Source organism: Phaethon lepturus, unplaced genomic scaffold (genome assembly GCF_000687285.1).
Source record: "Phaethon lepturus isolate BGI_N335 unplaced genomic scaffold, ASM68728v1 scaffold21757, whole genome shotgun sequence".
NCBI classification, from domain to species: domain Eukaryota; kingdom Metazoa; phylum Chordata; class Aves; order Phaethontiformes; family Phaethontidae; genus Phaethon; species Phaethon lepturus.
Genome location: NW_010551435.1, coordinates 463 through 16652, shown reverse-complemented (window position 1 = coordinate 16652; position 16190 = coordinate 463). Strand labels below are relative to the sequence as shown.

Below are 16190 nucleotides of genomic sequence, written 5' to 3'. Positions count from 1 at the left end.
TATTGCTTTCAGTATGCAGCTTTCACATTTCTAGGAAATACTTAATTAAATTACTCTAAAAATAAATCTTAAATATTCATGAGAATTTAAAACTGAAAATTTATTCTGCATAATTGCCTGATGGAATTAATTTATACTGTGCTACCTTGAAATCAATTTGTATGAAATCTATTTGTATGAAACATTCAATAAATAACCCTGTGTACAAAATATTCTTTGTAGTTTTTCACAGCCAAACAGTATTTTATTTTCATATTGTAAGTATGCAGCAAGTACAATTAGCTGATCAGACTTTATTATTATTGGTTCATTGAGTATCAGGCCTTATGCACAGGACTTAAAACTCACAGATATTTCACACAAGTCATATGGCAGATGAACTACCTATTGCCAGTTTTAAACAAAGACAAAGCAGATCATTAAAATGGATAGAATTCACTGACTCAATTAAAAAAAAAACAAAACAAAACCACGAATGGTTTAGTGAAAGTTCAGAATATACAGCAAGTACATATTTGTATTGTGATTTTTATCCTGGTTCACATGTGTAGCTAAAGAGTCAAATTTTATTTTTATGTGTTAGAAACGTATGATCTTAACATAACAGCAGAAGGAAGTGCAAGAAAAACAACAGATAAGGAGGCTGTGTAATGAAAAGGAAACACACTGAGTTTATATACATCATTTTTTGAGTATATTTATGACTCGGTGGTACTTCTACCTAAACTGTCACCAATTTTCCATCAAAATGGCACACAAATAACACCAAAGTCATTAGGTATCCAAAGAGAGCAGCACACAAGTATATAAGTAGGAGATAAGGCAGACTTTGCACTGAAAAGTACACATCTTAAACAGATGAAAGAGAGATTAAAAAGTAGGTATAGATATAAGCAAAATGTAGAATGTACTACTTACTGAATGGTACTGATTTGTCAAATGGTATTTAACTTAAACCCAGAGTACAGAGAATCTGTATGTTGTGAATGAAGCTCCTGTGTGGATTTCATATTGTTCAGCAGAAGTAAGCGCACACTTCAGCTTTTCCCATAACTGAACACTAATAGGACCTCTTCGCTCTACTCAGCCACTTTGTACATGAAATTTGATGGAACTTAATCCCTTTGAGTCTTTTATTTGGCTATAAAATTTGTTTCAAATAGACCAGTGGTTTCCAATGTAAATTCACAAAGAGTATTAGACTGTAACAATAGCATTGCATAAGCTTTGGGGTTTTAGGGGCTCAGTAGTCTCTATTTGACTTTTTTAATATATCAACAATCAACTGAAAAAGACGTTTCTATGTACTGAGAAAGGGAATCTGATAGCACAAGCTTTGTTCACAAAATTTCTTAATGATCTCCACAGTGACAAAATTTATGCAGATTAGCAGAACCTTATTTCAAAATATTAGAAAACTAAAATGTTTTAATTTTTTTTTAGGAGACTATAGGAATGGCTATATAGTCCAGAAGAGATCAGTTCTCTCATAAATAACATTACAGATTTAAGGCCAGAATCTACTAATCATGCTGACCCAACTCCAACTGTAGAAAGTAAAATAATTAAAAGATTATCAAGGATGAGAAAAAAAGAGAAAACAGCCCATTCTACATTTTTGTTGCTCCTGTTGCTATGTAATTGTTGACTCAACAATTTTTCTCATTTTTTTTCTCAAATGGTGTTGTTTTTTTGTTTTCTTCATCAAGAACAATAGTGAAAGTCTAATATTTTTTCATATATGCTTAACTAGAAGACGATGACTATTATAGTAATAACAATCCAAAAGCTTACATATTCTAAAGCAGTTTATAGTCTTCAAACAGGATACATTCCTTGTTATTCATGTTTGTCATTTTATTACTCAATAGAACGATATACAGAATTAGATTACAAAAGGACTTTAAAAAGTTTTCCATGGTACTGTATGCTTTCATGTAAACCTTTTTTTGAATTTATCACACTCTCCTTAAGCTTTTTTGTCTTACCTGCTTCTGAAACATTCTTATCTGAAATAGCTCTTTTCTGAAGTTTTTCTACAATATTCCAGCGATTAATCTTGCTCTTTCACACACAAAAGTCAAAATTCCTTAACTTCTAAGGTCTCTTGCCTCCTGCAATATTTCTGGAAATATTTTACAATTATATTGTCTATCATCTTCATACTACATAGACAGAATCATAAAAATCAAATGAGGAGCCTGAATAATAGTACCTATAGATTATTTTCTTACAGACTTGACAATGACTGTTAATGATATGGAAGAACAGTTACCTGGGACTAGTTTGGGAAAGGAATTGTATCAACAAAGCATTTGCTTTCTTGGGGGCATGCAGGTCAAGGTAGTTGGAAGCCTGGCTTTAATTTATTTCTAACAGATGGCTCAAATTCTGACAGTAATGAAAAATCTACCTGGCCTGACCTCAGTGTTTGGAATACAGCTTCATTTATCTCAGAAATCACTAAATCTCAGAAACTAAACTGTCTGCATCTATATGGAACTTTAAATACTTTGGGTTTGTTCAAAACAAGATCTAAAAATCCTCTATCAACTACATGTATAGTTAACTTCACACTCTTCAAAAAGTGCCACTGATTTCAATGAGCTCTGTCAATGAGCCTAAAACATATCCAACAAGTTTTTTCATGTTGTTGCACTGGTTTTTAGTTACTTTTTCTTGAGCAGCTATGTTAAATTAGTTCAAATATATGGTGTGGATAGAATTAAAAGACAAGAATCCAAAGCACTAAAATATTGTTCCTGTTTTCTCTCCGTCCTTAAACTCAAACTGGTTTGTTGAAGGATTTCGGTTGGTCCCACGCTGACAGAGAATAACTGATAATGTGTATTGACATTGGTTTTCATCCTTCTGGCTTTCATGATTATTCTTAAGTCATTCTCAGGTATGACTTAAAATACAATCAGCCTTCTCCTTTCCCTCAACCTGAAGTGTACTACCATAATTTTTTTTTCTAGATTACTGTATAGCAGCTGCTGAAAGAAGCCAACGGAGTACTCTTGTGCTCCTTTGGAAATCCATTTGGCTCTAGAAGTCAGTCCATCCAAGTTACAGATTTAAGTCACAAGTGCGAGTATTAAGGATGGAAAACCATAAACAGAAGTTATTACAAAGGAAAGGCAGCACGGAAAAACTATTCTCAAAACTATAGTTATACCAAAGTAGTCACCAGAAAAAATGGTTACTTACCAGAGTAACTGTGGTTCTTTGATGTGTGCTATCCACGGAGATCTCAATCTCATTACTCTTCTTAAGGTTTCTGCCTGCCTAAAAAGTCAGCATTCTTCAGTGCTATCACTTACATCATGTAACGAGCCCCTTATTACATACAGACTAAGAAGTTCAGTTTCTCATAGTGCTGGCACATTTTGTTCTAGTGTGGGGTTCAAAAGGTGGTGCAAGGGTGTGTGTGTACTCTAAGAGATGAACGCACTTGTTTATATACAATTTGAACATATTTGAGCAGATTAGGACAGACTGAAAGTATCTCTGTCCCTATAAAGACCACACTATTAATTTACGGTCTGACTATCCCTTAGCTTTCAAGCTCATATAGTATCACATAAAACGCTTCTTTACTGTTAGTAGCTATCAGATTGCTAAAAATTCAAGGATACTCAAATACCTTGCTAATATTGTATAAACACCCGCAGAGTGACCTAACCTTTGAATAAAGTTTGCCTGTGAAAGGGCACAGAAAGATTGGTTGTGGATGACAGTAATGCTCATATGGACCCTTATGTAACGAATCTAACCTGATTAGATTAGCAAGCATCCTATTATGCCTGAAATAAGGCAATGTAAAGAAAGCTCCCTGGGGGCAGGGAGAGTCACTCAATTTTAAGTCTTTCCATTGGAATTACTCCTGCTTCAAAGAATGTTTTAAACTTCAACTAAGAACTTTTGGTGAATACATCTGGTGTCTTCAAACAATTAATTTGATGTAGCCTAGGATTTTATTTATTTTAGAGACCAAGAGACAGAAGACATGACTTGGGGATCACCTAAGAGAAATACCAATTCCAAACCATCTGAATCCTATGGTCCACTGAAGAATATTGCAATAAACAACTTGTGCTATTCATCTGCTTTGGTTTCCTCCAGATCATTGCTACAATAAGGATGACAAAAAAGCATATAGCAATCCCAGGGCCCAGAAAAGGAAAAAGCTTCAAAAGTGGAAGCAAGAATATGGATTGCACTGAAGCATTTCTTTTTCTTGTTCTATAGAACACTCTCTACCAACTGCTAACAAAAAAACAATCAGAAAAACAAGCTCTTTGTGCCATCGGATCATACACTGACAACTGGAGAACATGGGACAAGTATCTGCTCTCCTACTGAAAATCTAATACACTGCTATACTGTAGTGGCAGAAGCAGGTGAAAGAATTTGACTTAGACCTCCTGAGACTCATTAGACAAGCAGTCATCAACTTATGCAGAGCAACTGTATCTGTCAACACTTGGTTTATGAACCCCTAGCAAGGACAGAATTGTTTTTTATGCCACAGAGCACCCAGAGCAATAGACATATTTAATGAACTTCCTGAAAAAAAGTACAGATTATCTGAAGATTTAGCTAAACAGTTCACCTTGTCCTCAGGGAAGCATTCACTGCTACAAAGCTAAAGGCAGATCACACAAAATTAGCGTACACCTAAGTACACTTAGTCTTTCCACAGTTTTAATGAAGCCAGAACTATTTCTGGGACTGTGACCTTGTACACACAGAGATACTTGAATACACTCAATAATTTCACTCACCTGCCTTTAAGTTCATCACCTTCAAAACAACTTGATCATCACTCAGGTATACTGAGATTGTAGCTTGAATAATCTTAAATCCGCAGGTGGCCCAGCATAAACACATGCCACCACTAGCAGGAAAACCACCTGTCAGCTGTTCCTCATGATGAATTTCAACTCTTCCATGTGCCAGAGGTAGCTAGTCTATAAACTTGAGAGAATCTTTTCCTGTTCACCAAATTCTACTTTGCTAGGAACAGTTGATAATAAGCTGCCTACATTGGGCATTTCACTAACAATTTTATGTCATTTTGGTGAGTTTTATGTCAGGACACTCAGTTAGGAAGCTGGCACAAGGTATGAAGTTCTTAGAAGGCAGTTGCTACTTTCCAACCATGTCTGCTTATGCTATTAGATCCTGATATCTGGTACAAAGCCCAGATAGTTTTGAAGTATTGATCACTTTTAGACAGAGCAGGCATACCAAGTCCAGTATGCAATACCCCACGGTTAGCATTCCTAATTTTCCACCACCTCCAGGATCATTCTGAGGGCCTCTACATTCATGCACTGTCAGAATGCCTTCAGTCAACAAGAGGCGATGAAGGAAATGCAACTTTTCCTAGTATGTAACTGTCTTCTTATCTGTTGATACTTACAGCTAATAGATTTATCCATTGAAATTTATACTGCTTGGGAGAAGGCAATCCACCCTCCCAGCAGAGTCGAGTCAGTAAGCTATTTCAAAATATAATCTCATACTTTATGATACCCAGCAAAGATTTACCCACATTAACGGCAATATAGATAACCACAGCCACCTGACTGGTATACTTTATATTTCCTACCAGAAATTACTAAACCAACTAGGAACTGCACCATTCCACGGAATCCCTTTGGTCTCCATTTTGGTTCTTAAGCACCAGGTCAATAGCTAATCTTCAACTGCCTAGACCAGAGATGTCAGAGACCTGCTGACTCACTTGCAGACTACATAATGCGCATAAATTTGTGATGAAGGATCTGCACAAGACAGTAACTAAAATGAAAAAGGACTCCTTAGCTTTTGAATTAACAAAAAGATAGCAGTACTTCTATGAACAGGAAGTAAATAAACCTAGCGATTGTCAATAAAACTATTAACCAGACAGAGTGTTTCAATGTAAAAAGGCAGTTTATTGCCAAGTTTTACCTTGCATCCACAGGGGCAGGTTAGCACATCTGAGGGGAAGGAAAGGAAGCTGTAGGAATCTAGGAGATCAGTAAATCCCAAATGGGTATTACTGGCCAGAAGACTCCTACAAGGTTTATTTGCAAAAAGGGGAACTGAAAAACAGGGACTTGTAAGTGTTTGATGAAACAGGAGCAAATAAGAAAAAGTGACTTCTAGAATAGGCCCTGGCAGACAATAGTAATATTAAGCACACGTTTCAAACTACTCTAGGAGGTCAAGCACCTCGAGATTATACAATAGCACAACGTCACGGATCTGTATTTTCATCTTTTTCAGATGTCTTTCAATTGTCACCAACTTCACTGATGTAATAAAGCTAGAATTATCTAGAAGATGATAGAATATATAAATACACACAAATCTGCCATTAAAAATTCTAATCCTCCAGATACTTAAAAATAACCAGTGTGCTGCTTTTAAAAAGTACGAGTAGTTGTTGTGGGTATTCAGACCAGTAATATAGCAAATCAAAGAAAAATAGATTTACATAAATGAGAACTTACATGACCTTTGAGCTAGCTCAGGCACCAGTAACAGTCTGGATACAGCAACACATAACAGCTAACTTTTCATGCTTCTTTAACATACCACTAAGAAGTATGTATGGAACCAGTAAGTATACATGTACACTAACTGTTGGGAGAAAAAAAACAAAACACAAAAACAACATAAGCTTGGGGACTAGACTTAAGTTCACTAAAATAGAGAGGCATTCTTTAAGAACAAATACTGCTTCTGTTTGAAGCAGGTAAATATGAAATAAAGTCACTGGGATTTTCATGTGTAATGGTGATTTGGTGGTTAGGACTTCAGAAAAAAGTTTAGAAGTTACAGTGGACAGAACTAAATACGAGTCTCTACATTGGCAGGGCAAATAATGTTCTTTACAACTTTTCAGCTCCTGAGCAGAATTGCATTTACAACTGCTCTACCAAGTAAATAACTAAATATACCACCTTTGGAAATTCCACTTTAACGCAGGCGAGCAGTACCAGATTCTAAAGAGCTGTGGGTGTTTTTTGGTTTCATGGGGGGTTTTTTGTGTGTTGGGTTTTTTCCCTTCTTTTCAGCATACTGGGTTTTTTTGTTTGTTTAGCATGTGACACAACTTCTCATTAAACTTTTGATTAAATATGTTTTAACTCATCAGTGATGTATTAGGTAACTCAGTCTCTTCTCTGAACAAAAGACAGGACAGCTTATGTAGAGATAACATCCCCGAAGCAGCATTTTATTTTATTCATTTAATTCCAAAACATTTAATTTAGAAGTCTGGCATCTCAGTCATCCATCTTAACATGGGCTAATATTGACATAGTGTTGTCAGAATACACAGACAACTAAACAGCCAAAGAGTTTACAAAAAATAAATTCATGATTCTTCAAAACAACTGCAAAAGGTTACAAGTATCAAAACTCTTAGGTAGATGTACTGCATTAAAAGAAACTGTGCACATAAGTTAGAGGCAAAAAAACCCCAAATTGCTACTGAAACCTCACATTTCAAACATTTTATTGTAAACTGATGAACAGGGTTGTCATTTCATATCAGCTTAACTGTTTCCATTGACTGAAAAAAATTTGGGGTGGCTAATTTACTTTGCATGCACAAAATGTACTGCTTAACAGAACTGTCAGCTCATTTCAAATGAAATTGACTGGAATCTAATGATCTTCATTCACTTTCCGTTATTCTTTCCCATATTTTCCAATCAACAGGCAAACTAAAAGTGCCTCATTTTACTATGCATGTTTCTGCACTGCTCAAGTGCAACTAAGATAAATAGGGCAAATAAACCAATCAATCCAACAACGCCCATGAAGACTCATCTGAAACTGCTTCTTCATAAAGTGGACAGCAGATCTGAACAGCTGTACAATACAGATATGCTTAGCACTAGATATTTAGTGTGACTGTGGCAAGGAAATATTGGTGATGATGGGGATGGTGAAGTGGATGAAAGAGGGATCAGAGGAAAGCTTTTTAATTATTGCCCTCTCCTGCCTCTTCATCTTGCTGATCACTCGTCCACAGAGTGAGGTTATCTCGAAGCAACTGCATGATGAGAGTGGAGTCCTTGTAGGAATCCTCATTTAGTGTGTCCAGCTCTGCTATGGCATCATCAAAGGCTTGTTTGGCTAAAAGGCAGGCCTGCTCAGGAGCATTCTGGATTTCATAGTAGAACACTGAGAAATTGAGTGCCAGCCCAAGCCTAATTGGGTGAGTGGGCTGCATGTGCTCTTTGCTGATTTCAAATGCCTCTTTATAGGCAGCTTCTGAGGCTTCCACAACAGTGTTCTTCTTCTCTCCAGCAGCAACTTCTGCCAAATAGCGGTAGTAATCCCCTTTCATTTTCAGATAAAAGACCTTGCTCTCATATTGGAAGTCATTGCAGTTCTTGATCAAGTATTTATCTAGGAGAGCCAAAACATCATTGCAGACTGTCTCAAGCTCCTTTTCTATCTTCTCCCTATAGGCTTTAACCTTCTCCAGCTTCTTCTCATTCCCATCTGCCATAGTCTTCTGCTCTATGCTGCTGATGACACGCCAGGAAGATCGTCTAGCTCCAACTACATTCTTGTAGGCTACAGACAGCAGGTTTCTATCCTCATTTGAGAGAGGCTCATTCAGCTCAGTTACCTGAAAATACAGACAAAGATCAAATTTAAAGGGTTTGTCTTAGAGAAAAAATGTGCAAACCTCCCTTCAATACTTCCATCATGAAGTGCAAGGATTCAAAATTCCTTCTGGATCCCAAAATTCCTTTTAGACAGAAGTCAATTTGTAATACTGAAAGTTTAAGAGTGAAAACCTCACAGTTCTGTTGTAATAGAACAGGTATTTAGAAGCCATTGCAAAGCACATTCACTGAATAAAAGTCAGTCAGGCTTGTGTAATGGAGAAGAATCCACAGAAGGAAGGCTCAGGTTTTTTAGGAAGTCTGCTATAATTATGCAGACTACACATGTAGTGATGAATTTAAAAGTACCTAGGATATCAGTTTTATGAATCTGGAACACAGCACAGACACTGGAAACTGATGTAGTTCTTGCATTTCTTTCCCCTGCTGCTTTCTTTCATGGGACAGCAGAGATGGAAGCGCTGCAGTCCTTATGATTAAGTTCTGCATAGTACAAATGGAATTAGTGTTTCATAGTATCTTCCGGTGAGCAGTTATAAAATGTAATATAAAAGTAATCCTGATTTCTGCTAACTGGTAACTGCAAGCAAATTTCTGGGATAGGACACAAAAAAAACATGGATAGAAGTAGAACACGCAATCAAGAAAAAAAAGCCAAGATCAACTCCAAATTCCAACTACAAGAAGCTAAGGTAGAAGAAAGATAATACTTCTAATACTGTATTTAGGCCTACTTAATTTGCTGTGTTAATTTAGGGAATAAAACCTATCAGATTTATAGTCACTTAAGATTGTTCTACTTTTGCAAATTTACAAACATGAAATTAAACTCACAGGAATTAGGATGAAAAAATGTAACTCCATTACTTTAAGCATACTGCACTAACTGCATTAAAAGAAGTCACTAGAATTCTAACAATATGTATTTTGGTGTGAAAGTAAACGTGTCCTTGCTCAGACACTGCTAAAATCATCAACTATTTCTTTTAAAATGTGCATATTTACACTGCTTGACAGGCATCAGAATGTTCGCAACCAAATACTTAGGTACTACAAATAATCATGTCACAAATATTTACACTATTCTGAGACTGCTGGTATAGCCAGTGAACCATCCAATAAATGTGCATATTATCAAGTCTAAAAAATAACATATTAATTATAACTGTTACAGTAAGAGAGAGCTTACTTTCAAATTTAGGTGTTTTTCTTCCAATATTCTAAGCCAATTAGTTTTATCTACAAAATGCCTTTTCCCCACAGCTCAGGAACCTAAAATCCCAAAAGACACCACTCTGCCTGGCCTAATACAATTAGAGACAATCTACAGAGGGTGAAATGCACAGGAATCAACTCTAACGACATCTTCATAATCTTCACACCTTCCAGTCAACACTCTCCCAACAATCTCTACCGCAACCCACCTAATATCATCTTCTCTATTAAAGATACTAACTCCCTGAAGATGTAAAGGCTCAGCTAAGAGCTTCCTATTCCCTACAGTCTGTTAGGAAAGCACTTGCTTTTACAAAAATGAAACAAAGAAATCCACCAAAGGCTATTAATAATCACTTGATCATTCCTCCACTGCTGGAGGACTTCGTTTGAAAGTTCCTTGCAAGTCCTGAATCACAGTGGTTGATCTAAAGGAGTCCGTAATGTTTTGGTAAAACTTAAATGTCATTTAACCGCACAAACCCTGAGGATGAAACAGGACAACTGTAACAGAAATACCACCTCTTGGCTCTGCAGTCCAGACTCCATACAAAAGAAATTAAACCTACAAGACGACTGCAACCACAGCTATCCTAATTCTTCACCTCCATTTTTTCACCTCATCCTCCACTCACCATCTTCTGTTCTTTAACCTCAGCTAACTGCTACCTTCATGTTCATTCCTTTCCCTCTGCTTCAGACTAAATATCCTGCTAAATGCTGGTATTTAAGTATTTAATAACTAAACACAGACATGCAGGCAACCTAACCCTTGTTATAACTACTTCTTCTACCTCCTTAAGGTGGTTTCTTAAACTTTCCAATATGAACTTTCAAAGACAGATGTTTTCTGTGTATTCAAAACACGAAAACAGCATTTTACAGTGCATAACAAATGTCCTGGGAACCGTCAAAAAATTTTGAGGACTAAATCCTAAATTTTTACTATGCTATATAGCTGGTGCATTTACTTAAGGGGAGATAAATTAATCATTTTTCAAATTTCATCCAGTTTGTCACAAGAGACAAAATACAATCTTACAGGAATACCAGTAGCTTTGAAAGCGTATTCCAGGCTTTTTTTCTAGTCTATCATCTCTCTTCTGGTGTTATTAATTTTTAATTGCAGAAAATGCATCATAACACCCATCCTGAAAAAGTTGATTGATAAAGCCCACTTGCACAGGAGCCACTGCAATTGCAGATAACCTACACCTGAAAAGCCTTCCAACCTTCCCTAATCACAACCAAAATTTAATGCAAGTGTTGATAAACAGCATATTTGCAGAAATTTTTGAAGATATATTAAGAGAGGGAGGATCTTGTAAAGTCTAGCACGAACTCTGGTAATCTCAGCTGATCTTTACTCAACATTGAGTATTAAAAATAGGTCTACAGTACAATCTTTAAAATGCAGTGTAACTTTTGGAAGCGTCTTCATAGTACAAATATGGACTAGCCAGGCTTGGCTGTTGCATCAGCTTGGGCTGAGTAAGTTTGCTAAAACTCTCAATAAGCACCAGACTAACAGAACTTATCTTGACATAGCAAGATTGAGAAATAGCAGGGGATACTCAACATACCTTCATGTAAAGCACAACAAAAAAAGCCCAGAAAAAAGCCATGTCTCAGGACTAGCTGCAGAATAGTTGTTCATATGTGGAAAAAGAATATTAACTTTTTAATCAAAAACATGAAAATATCTAAGAGATAAGATTAAGAGACTTAATTAAGAGACTATTCCAGATCCATCACTAGACTGCTGTATAATTTAATTCCCAAGACCAACTTAAACTCACCTTGAGATGGTTCCTTAAAGTAAAAAGGAAAAATTAACAGAGAAGCTAATTCAATATGCTTAAGAGATATTTACCAGCTTTAAGATGTATCAAAAGTTACTGATACTCCTTGGAGAATCAGCAACTACTGTCAACTCAAGCTAAAAAATGCTGATACTCTATGTAGCTATATCTAAAAATCACATCTACCCCCCTGGTCTAACAGCTGTATTACAAGGAAATAGAAAGGAAAGCATGTGACCATTATGGAGCTATCTACTGTTTTATCTCTTTCCAATACATTAGCAAAGTAGATAAAAAAGACATGTTTCTCTTCACATGTGGAGATGACATAGAGAAAAAGAAAACTTGAACTGCTGAAGGAAATTTATTTCTTCCTGTCTTCCATTATACCTATAGCCTTTCCTTAGTAGAAAAGATCTTGGATGCAAGAACTTATTTTTACAGACATTGACACACTTTCTTATAATGGCTGTTGGGAAAATCGAGTGCTTAAAATATGAAAAGCCTTTTGCAGCATGATTTCAAAGTAGCATTTACTTACTCAGGTGTTACTCTGTACTTTCTTTATGCAAACACACCTCTCTCTCACACATAAGTTTGAGGTTATTTTCAGTCCCGAGCCAGATGGTACAACTGAACACACAGGCTATGATCTGCTAGTAGTTTTAATTTAGACGGACTGTCTGCCTTTTGTAATAAGAATACAGTCTAACTCATTTATTTCTATAATACTTACAGGTATCTCCTCCTCTGCTTTATGCCCACAAGGTTCCTTCACAGCTTACTGGGAAAAAAATGGGAGTATATAAAAGGAATCCTGACTATAACCCTGGAATTCCTAACTACACATGCTGATGAGCATGGAAATACTGTATCAGCTCAGAAATTACTTCCACCTGTGTGATCCCACAAAGGCCATACCAAGCTGAGCTGTTTTCACATAGAAAATACAACGAAGTGAAGGTTTTACAACTGACAGCAGATCTATGATGCACTGTTGGATTACCTAGTAGAATTTGACCCAGGTCAATTGAATGTAGGTGATTATACTTCTGTTTCATTATCCAGAGCATGTAAGTCACAGCTAGAGCCAGTTCTTAGCAAGCTACTGCAAAAATGATTGTACTTGAGCCATTATAAAGTTAGGTTTAATTATTAAAATTCTCTTGATACAAGTTATGCAGCTCATAATTTTTGAACAAATAGAAACCAGACTAATGAATTTAAACCAGATCATTTTCTTGCATCATGTGGCTTCAGTGTTTTATATCAAGCACTGGAAGTTCTATAGCTAGATTTACTGTATAAAAGCACAGTAGGAAAGTAATCTCACAGCAGGGGAGGATATTGTTTACGTTAAAGGCATCTCATTCCCCCTCCTCCACATATACTTCATTAACCCAAAATCAGACACTGGTGAGAACAACTCAGTGACACAATACTAAAAATATGGAGCATCCCAAACTTTTAAAGTCCATTTATGTACACAGATAAAACCTACAAATTAAACTAGAACCTCAAGCTATTTTGCTTTAAAAACTTTAGATCATTCCAAGACTTAAATTTATCTCATGCTGTGTAGTATTTCACATATGACTAATTTTTAAATTCTATATCTCACATAACACAGATTCATCTTACGAATTTTAAAGAGTAAATGACTCTCTAGTCACTATGTAGCTATACTAGAAAAGAACATAAATTAAGAGGTCCTGAGCACTACATATTAGCATTAATACTGTCTAAAATACTACCAGTTTATACAGCTAAAATGTTTAACTATTTCTGGAATGATCTAAAACCACAGGTACTCAATGCTGTTCTCAAGATGCCAGAATATTTGTTCCATCAAGTGAGAACCTTTAACACACTAAAACCTTATCTTTCTCCAGTGTGTTGAGAAGTCGTTTTTTACCTACCGTGTAGGGTTATTTCAAACAGTTGGAATCCTGGAGCAGCATTTAATGCAATGAGAACGCCACATCCCTTGGAAGAATGACATTTAGTAGAGGCATATGTACATATGATTGTATTTTCTATTAAAATAATTTTGGCTGGAAAAAAGTAAACTAAACTCATTAATTTATAACAGCAAACCAAGTAAAAGTTTAATTTCCCTCTACTGTCTACACATTATAAGCCAAAATACTAGAATTCTTCCAAGAAAAAGAAGTTCAACAGCAACAAAAATATTGAGCAGTGGTTTCCTTATTTAAGCTACAACTGCTACCTCATCTGGCTTTTCTTTAAAAGAAGGAACTGACAGAACTGAAAATAAGTGTTTCTCCAGCTTTATTCTGACAGCTAAAATGGCACTGTTGTCATACTTTTTCTTCCTTCAGTGGCAGTCTCAAAAATCATGCAAATATGCTTCCACTAAAATAGTCTTTGTTACTTTATGTTTTAGGAGTAACAATCAGGCTGTGGGCTATTTGGGTATTGTAAGTGTGGTGATAAATATCTAGAACTGAAATTAATCATTCAAATTTCTATTTATACTGAAAGCACACTACTTTCATATAGTACTTTTTAAAACGATCAGATTTAAAAAACCACATTCAGAGATTTAAAAAATTGTTTCACAAGAAGCTTTTCAAATCAAGATATCCTGCATTGAGAATAGATAACCGAGTTAGAACACTGATTTCCTGTTGAAGGAAGTCCAACATCTCTGGAGTGCAGGAACATTATTTGAATATTATTCTACATGGATAAAAAGGACTCTTAATAGCTGTAATTACAGTCACTGAAATGGAAGGAAATATTAGCAGTGTGAGAACAGACAGCCCGCCCACATAACATGTCATAGCAGCTTACACTCAGACCTACAAAATCAACTTCAAACACTGAAGAGCATTCTGGAGATGACCATGTTAGAGTGAATACCTGTGAAAACCAAGTAACCAATTGATGCTACATTATAGGCATGCAACAGTATATAAACAGCTTAAAATAAGGAAACTGTTGCCTTTTAAATTCAGCTTTACTTTTTGTATTTTTAAAGTATCTATAATGTAATGTTTCATAAAGGCTCAGGACTCAGCTCACAAAGTGTTCGCAAGCTCCCAATTACAGAGGCTCACCATTATACAACTTATTTGAGAGCAAAAGTAGCATTACAGATAAGAATACTGTGACTAAAGATGAACTAAAATTGCATAGTAATTAGGACAGTTTAAAAAGACAACTGGACATACACACTAGTTATATGTAATTTACATATTTCCTGAAGGATAGCAACTATATTGTTTGTTTCATGTATGTTCAGAGCACCATACATATAGTTCAGTGATATTTGGAAAAATAAAAAGCTGTTTAACTACAGCTAGAAATACAGTCTTCTAGAGCAGCAGTGGATTTTAGTGGTTTCTCAATTTCATCTTTTAGAATTACCAACTGAAAAATTTTAGAAATAAAGAGCTGTTACTACTACATTTTATGTATCAAGAATTCTAGTGATATAATCAAAATACAGCTTATTTTAATGTCTACTGCCTCTGACATTGAGATACCCAGAAGTACTGGTGCTTTACAGCTGGACTGGTCATAGTATTTATTGACACAACAGCAGAAGTGAACAAGAGCAGCAAAATACATGTCTTTTTTACTGCCCTCATTTAAGGGATGCGACATACATCACAGCCCCTGAACGAGACTAAACAGATTGATTCTTACAACAAAAATGTGAACTCCATTTGAAGCTGCTCTTTCAAACTAAAACCAGCTGTCTTTAAACAGCAGTTCTCTCAAAGGAAACGATTCCTCTTGGGACCTTTGGTGTTCACAAAGGACAGATCAGCAAGAACAAACCAACTGTAATCAGATACAGCAAAGACACTGCTAAGCATGTACTGGCATTACTTAAAATTCAGATTATACGAATATCTTGTCTTTAAAAAAAAAAGGACTAGACATATCAAGTTTAATCATTCTGCAAGTTTATTATGTATCAGTACAGAGAAATCAGTACAAGTAATTTTCATTCTTGGTTCTGAAAGGAGTGGAGTTGCAACTGTAACTTATTGTTTAAATACATGTCAGTGTTCAATTGGGTACGGAATGCACTGAGAATTTGTTACCCTACAAAGAAGAGGCAAAAAGGCAACGTTAAAGCTTGGGAAACGCTCTCTGTGCACTGGGTAGCTTTTATACCCGGATGCAACTACTATCTTTGAGCCAGAGCACTCACGTTTGTGAGTGAGGCCCCTCTTTGTGCCTTTTATCGCGAGGCAAAAGAAACGTCTAGAAAAGGAAGGGGCTCCTCTTGCGGTGCGCGGCTTCCCCGGACACCTCCCGCCGCAGCCGCCATCCCACCCGACAAGCACCTCCAACCGCTTGCGTGTCCCAGACTCCCCCAGAAGAGGAGACGCACCCCGAGGTTAAACCCGTCATCCCCACCGCGGGGGAGGAGGTGGGCGAGGACGGACCCCATCTTGAGCAGGGGTCAGGGAAAGGATCCACTATGGCCCCGCCGCGACGAGGAGAGAGGCGGGCAGCGTTCGAACTGCTGCACAACGCGCCGGATTGG

The 16190-nt window shown here is 36.4% G+C and overlaps 1 protein-coding gene across 1 annotated transcript; it reads right to left on the bottom strand.

The window, feature by feature from the left end:
• Positions 1–7207: 7207 nt before the first annotated feature.
• LOC104623749 (14-3-3 protein eta) lies at positions 7208–16054 on the bottom strand. The gene is made up of 2 exons (XM_010290922.1): positions 15931–16054; positions 7208–8682 (listed from the first exon to the last, which is right to left on the bottom strand). The coding sequence occupies exons 1-2, from the start codon at positions 16052–16054 to the stop codon at positions 7988–7990; spliced, it is 819 nt and encodes a 272-aa protein (XP_010289224.1). The 3' UTR covers positions 7208–7987.
• Positions 16055–16190: the final 136 nt, after the last annotated feature.

Bases quoted from the DNA above. Each gene is read 5' to 3' on its own strand.
- LOC104623749 (XM_010290922.1), bottom strand. From the start codon at position 16,054: ATGACGGGTTTAACCTCGGGGTGCGTCTCCTCTTCTGGGGGAGTCTGG. The intron at 8,683-15,930 runs GCAAGAGGAGCC...TTTTTCTCTAAG, and splicing joins GTCCGGGGAAGCCGCGCACC to ACAAACCCTTTAAATTTGAT.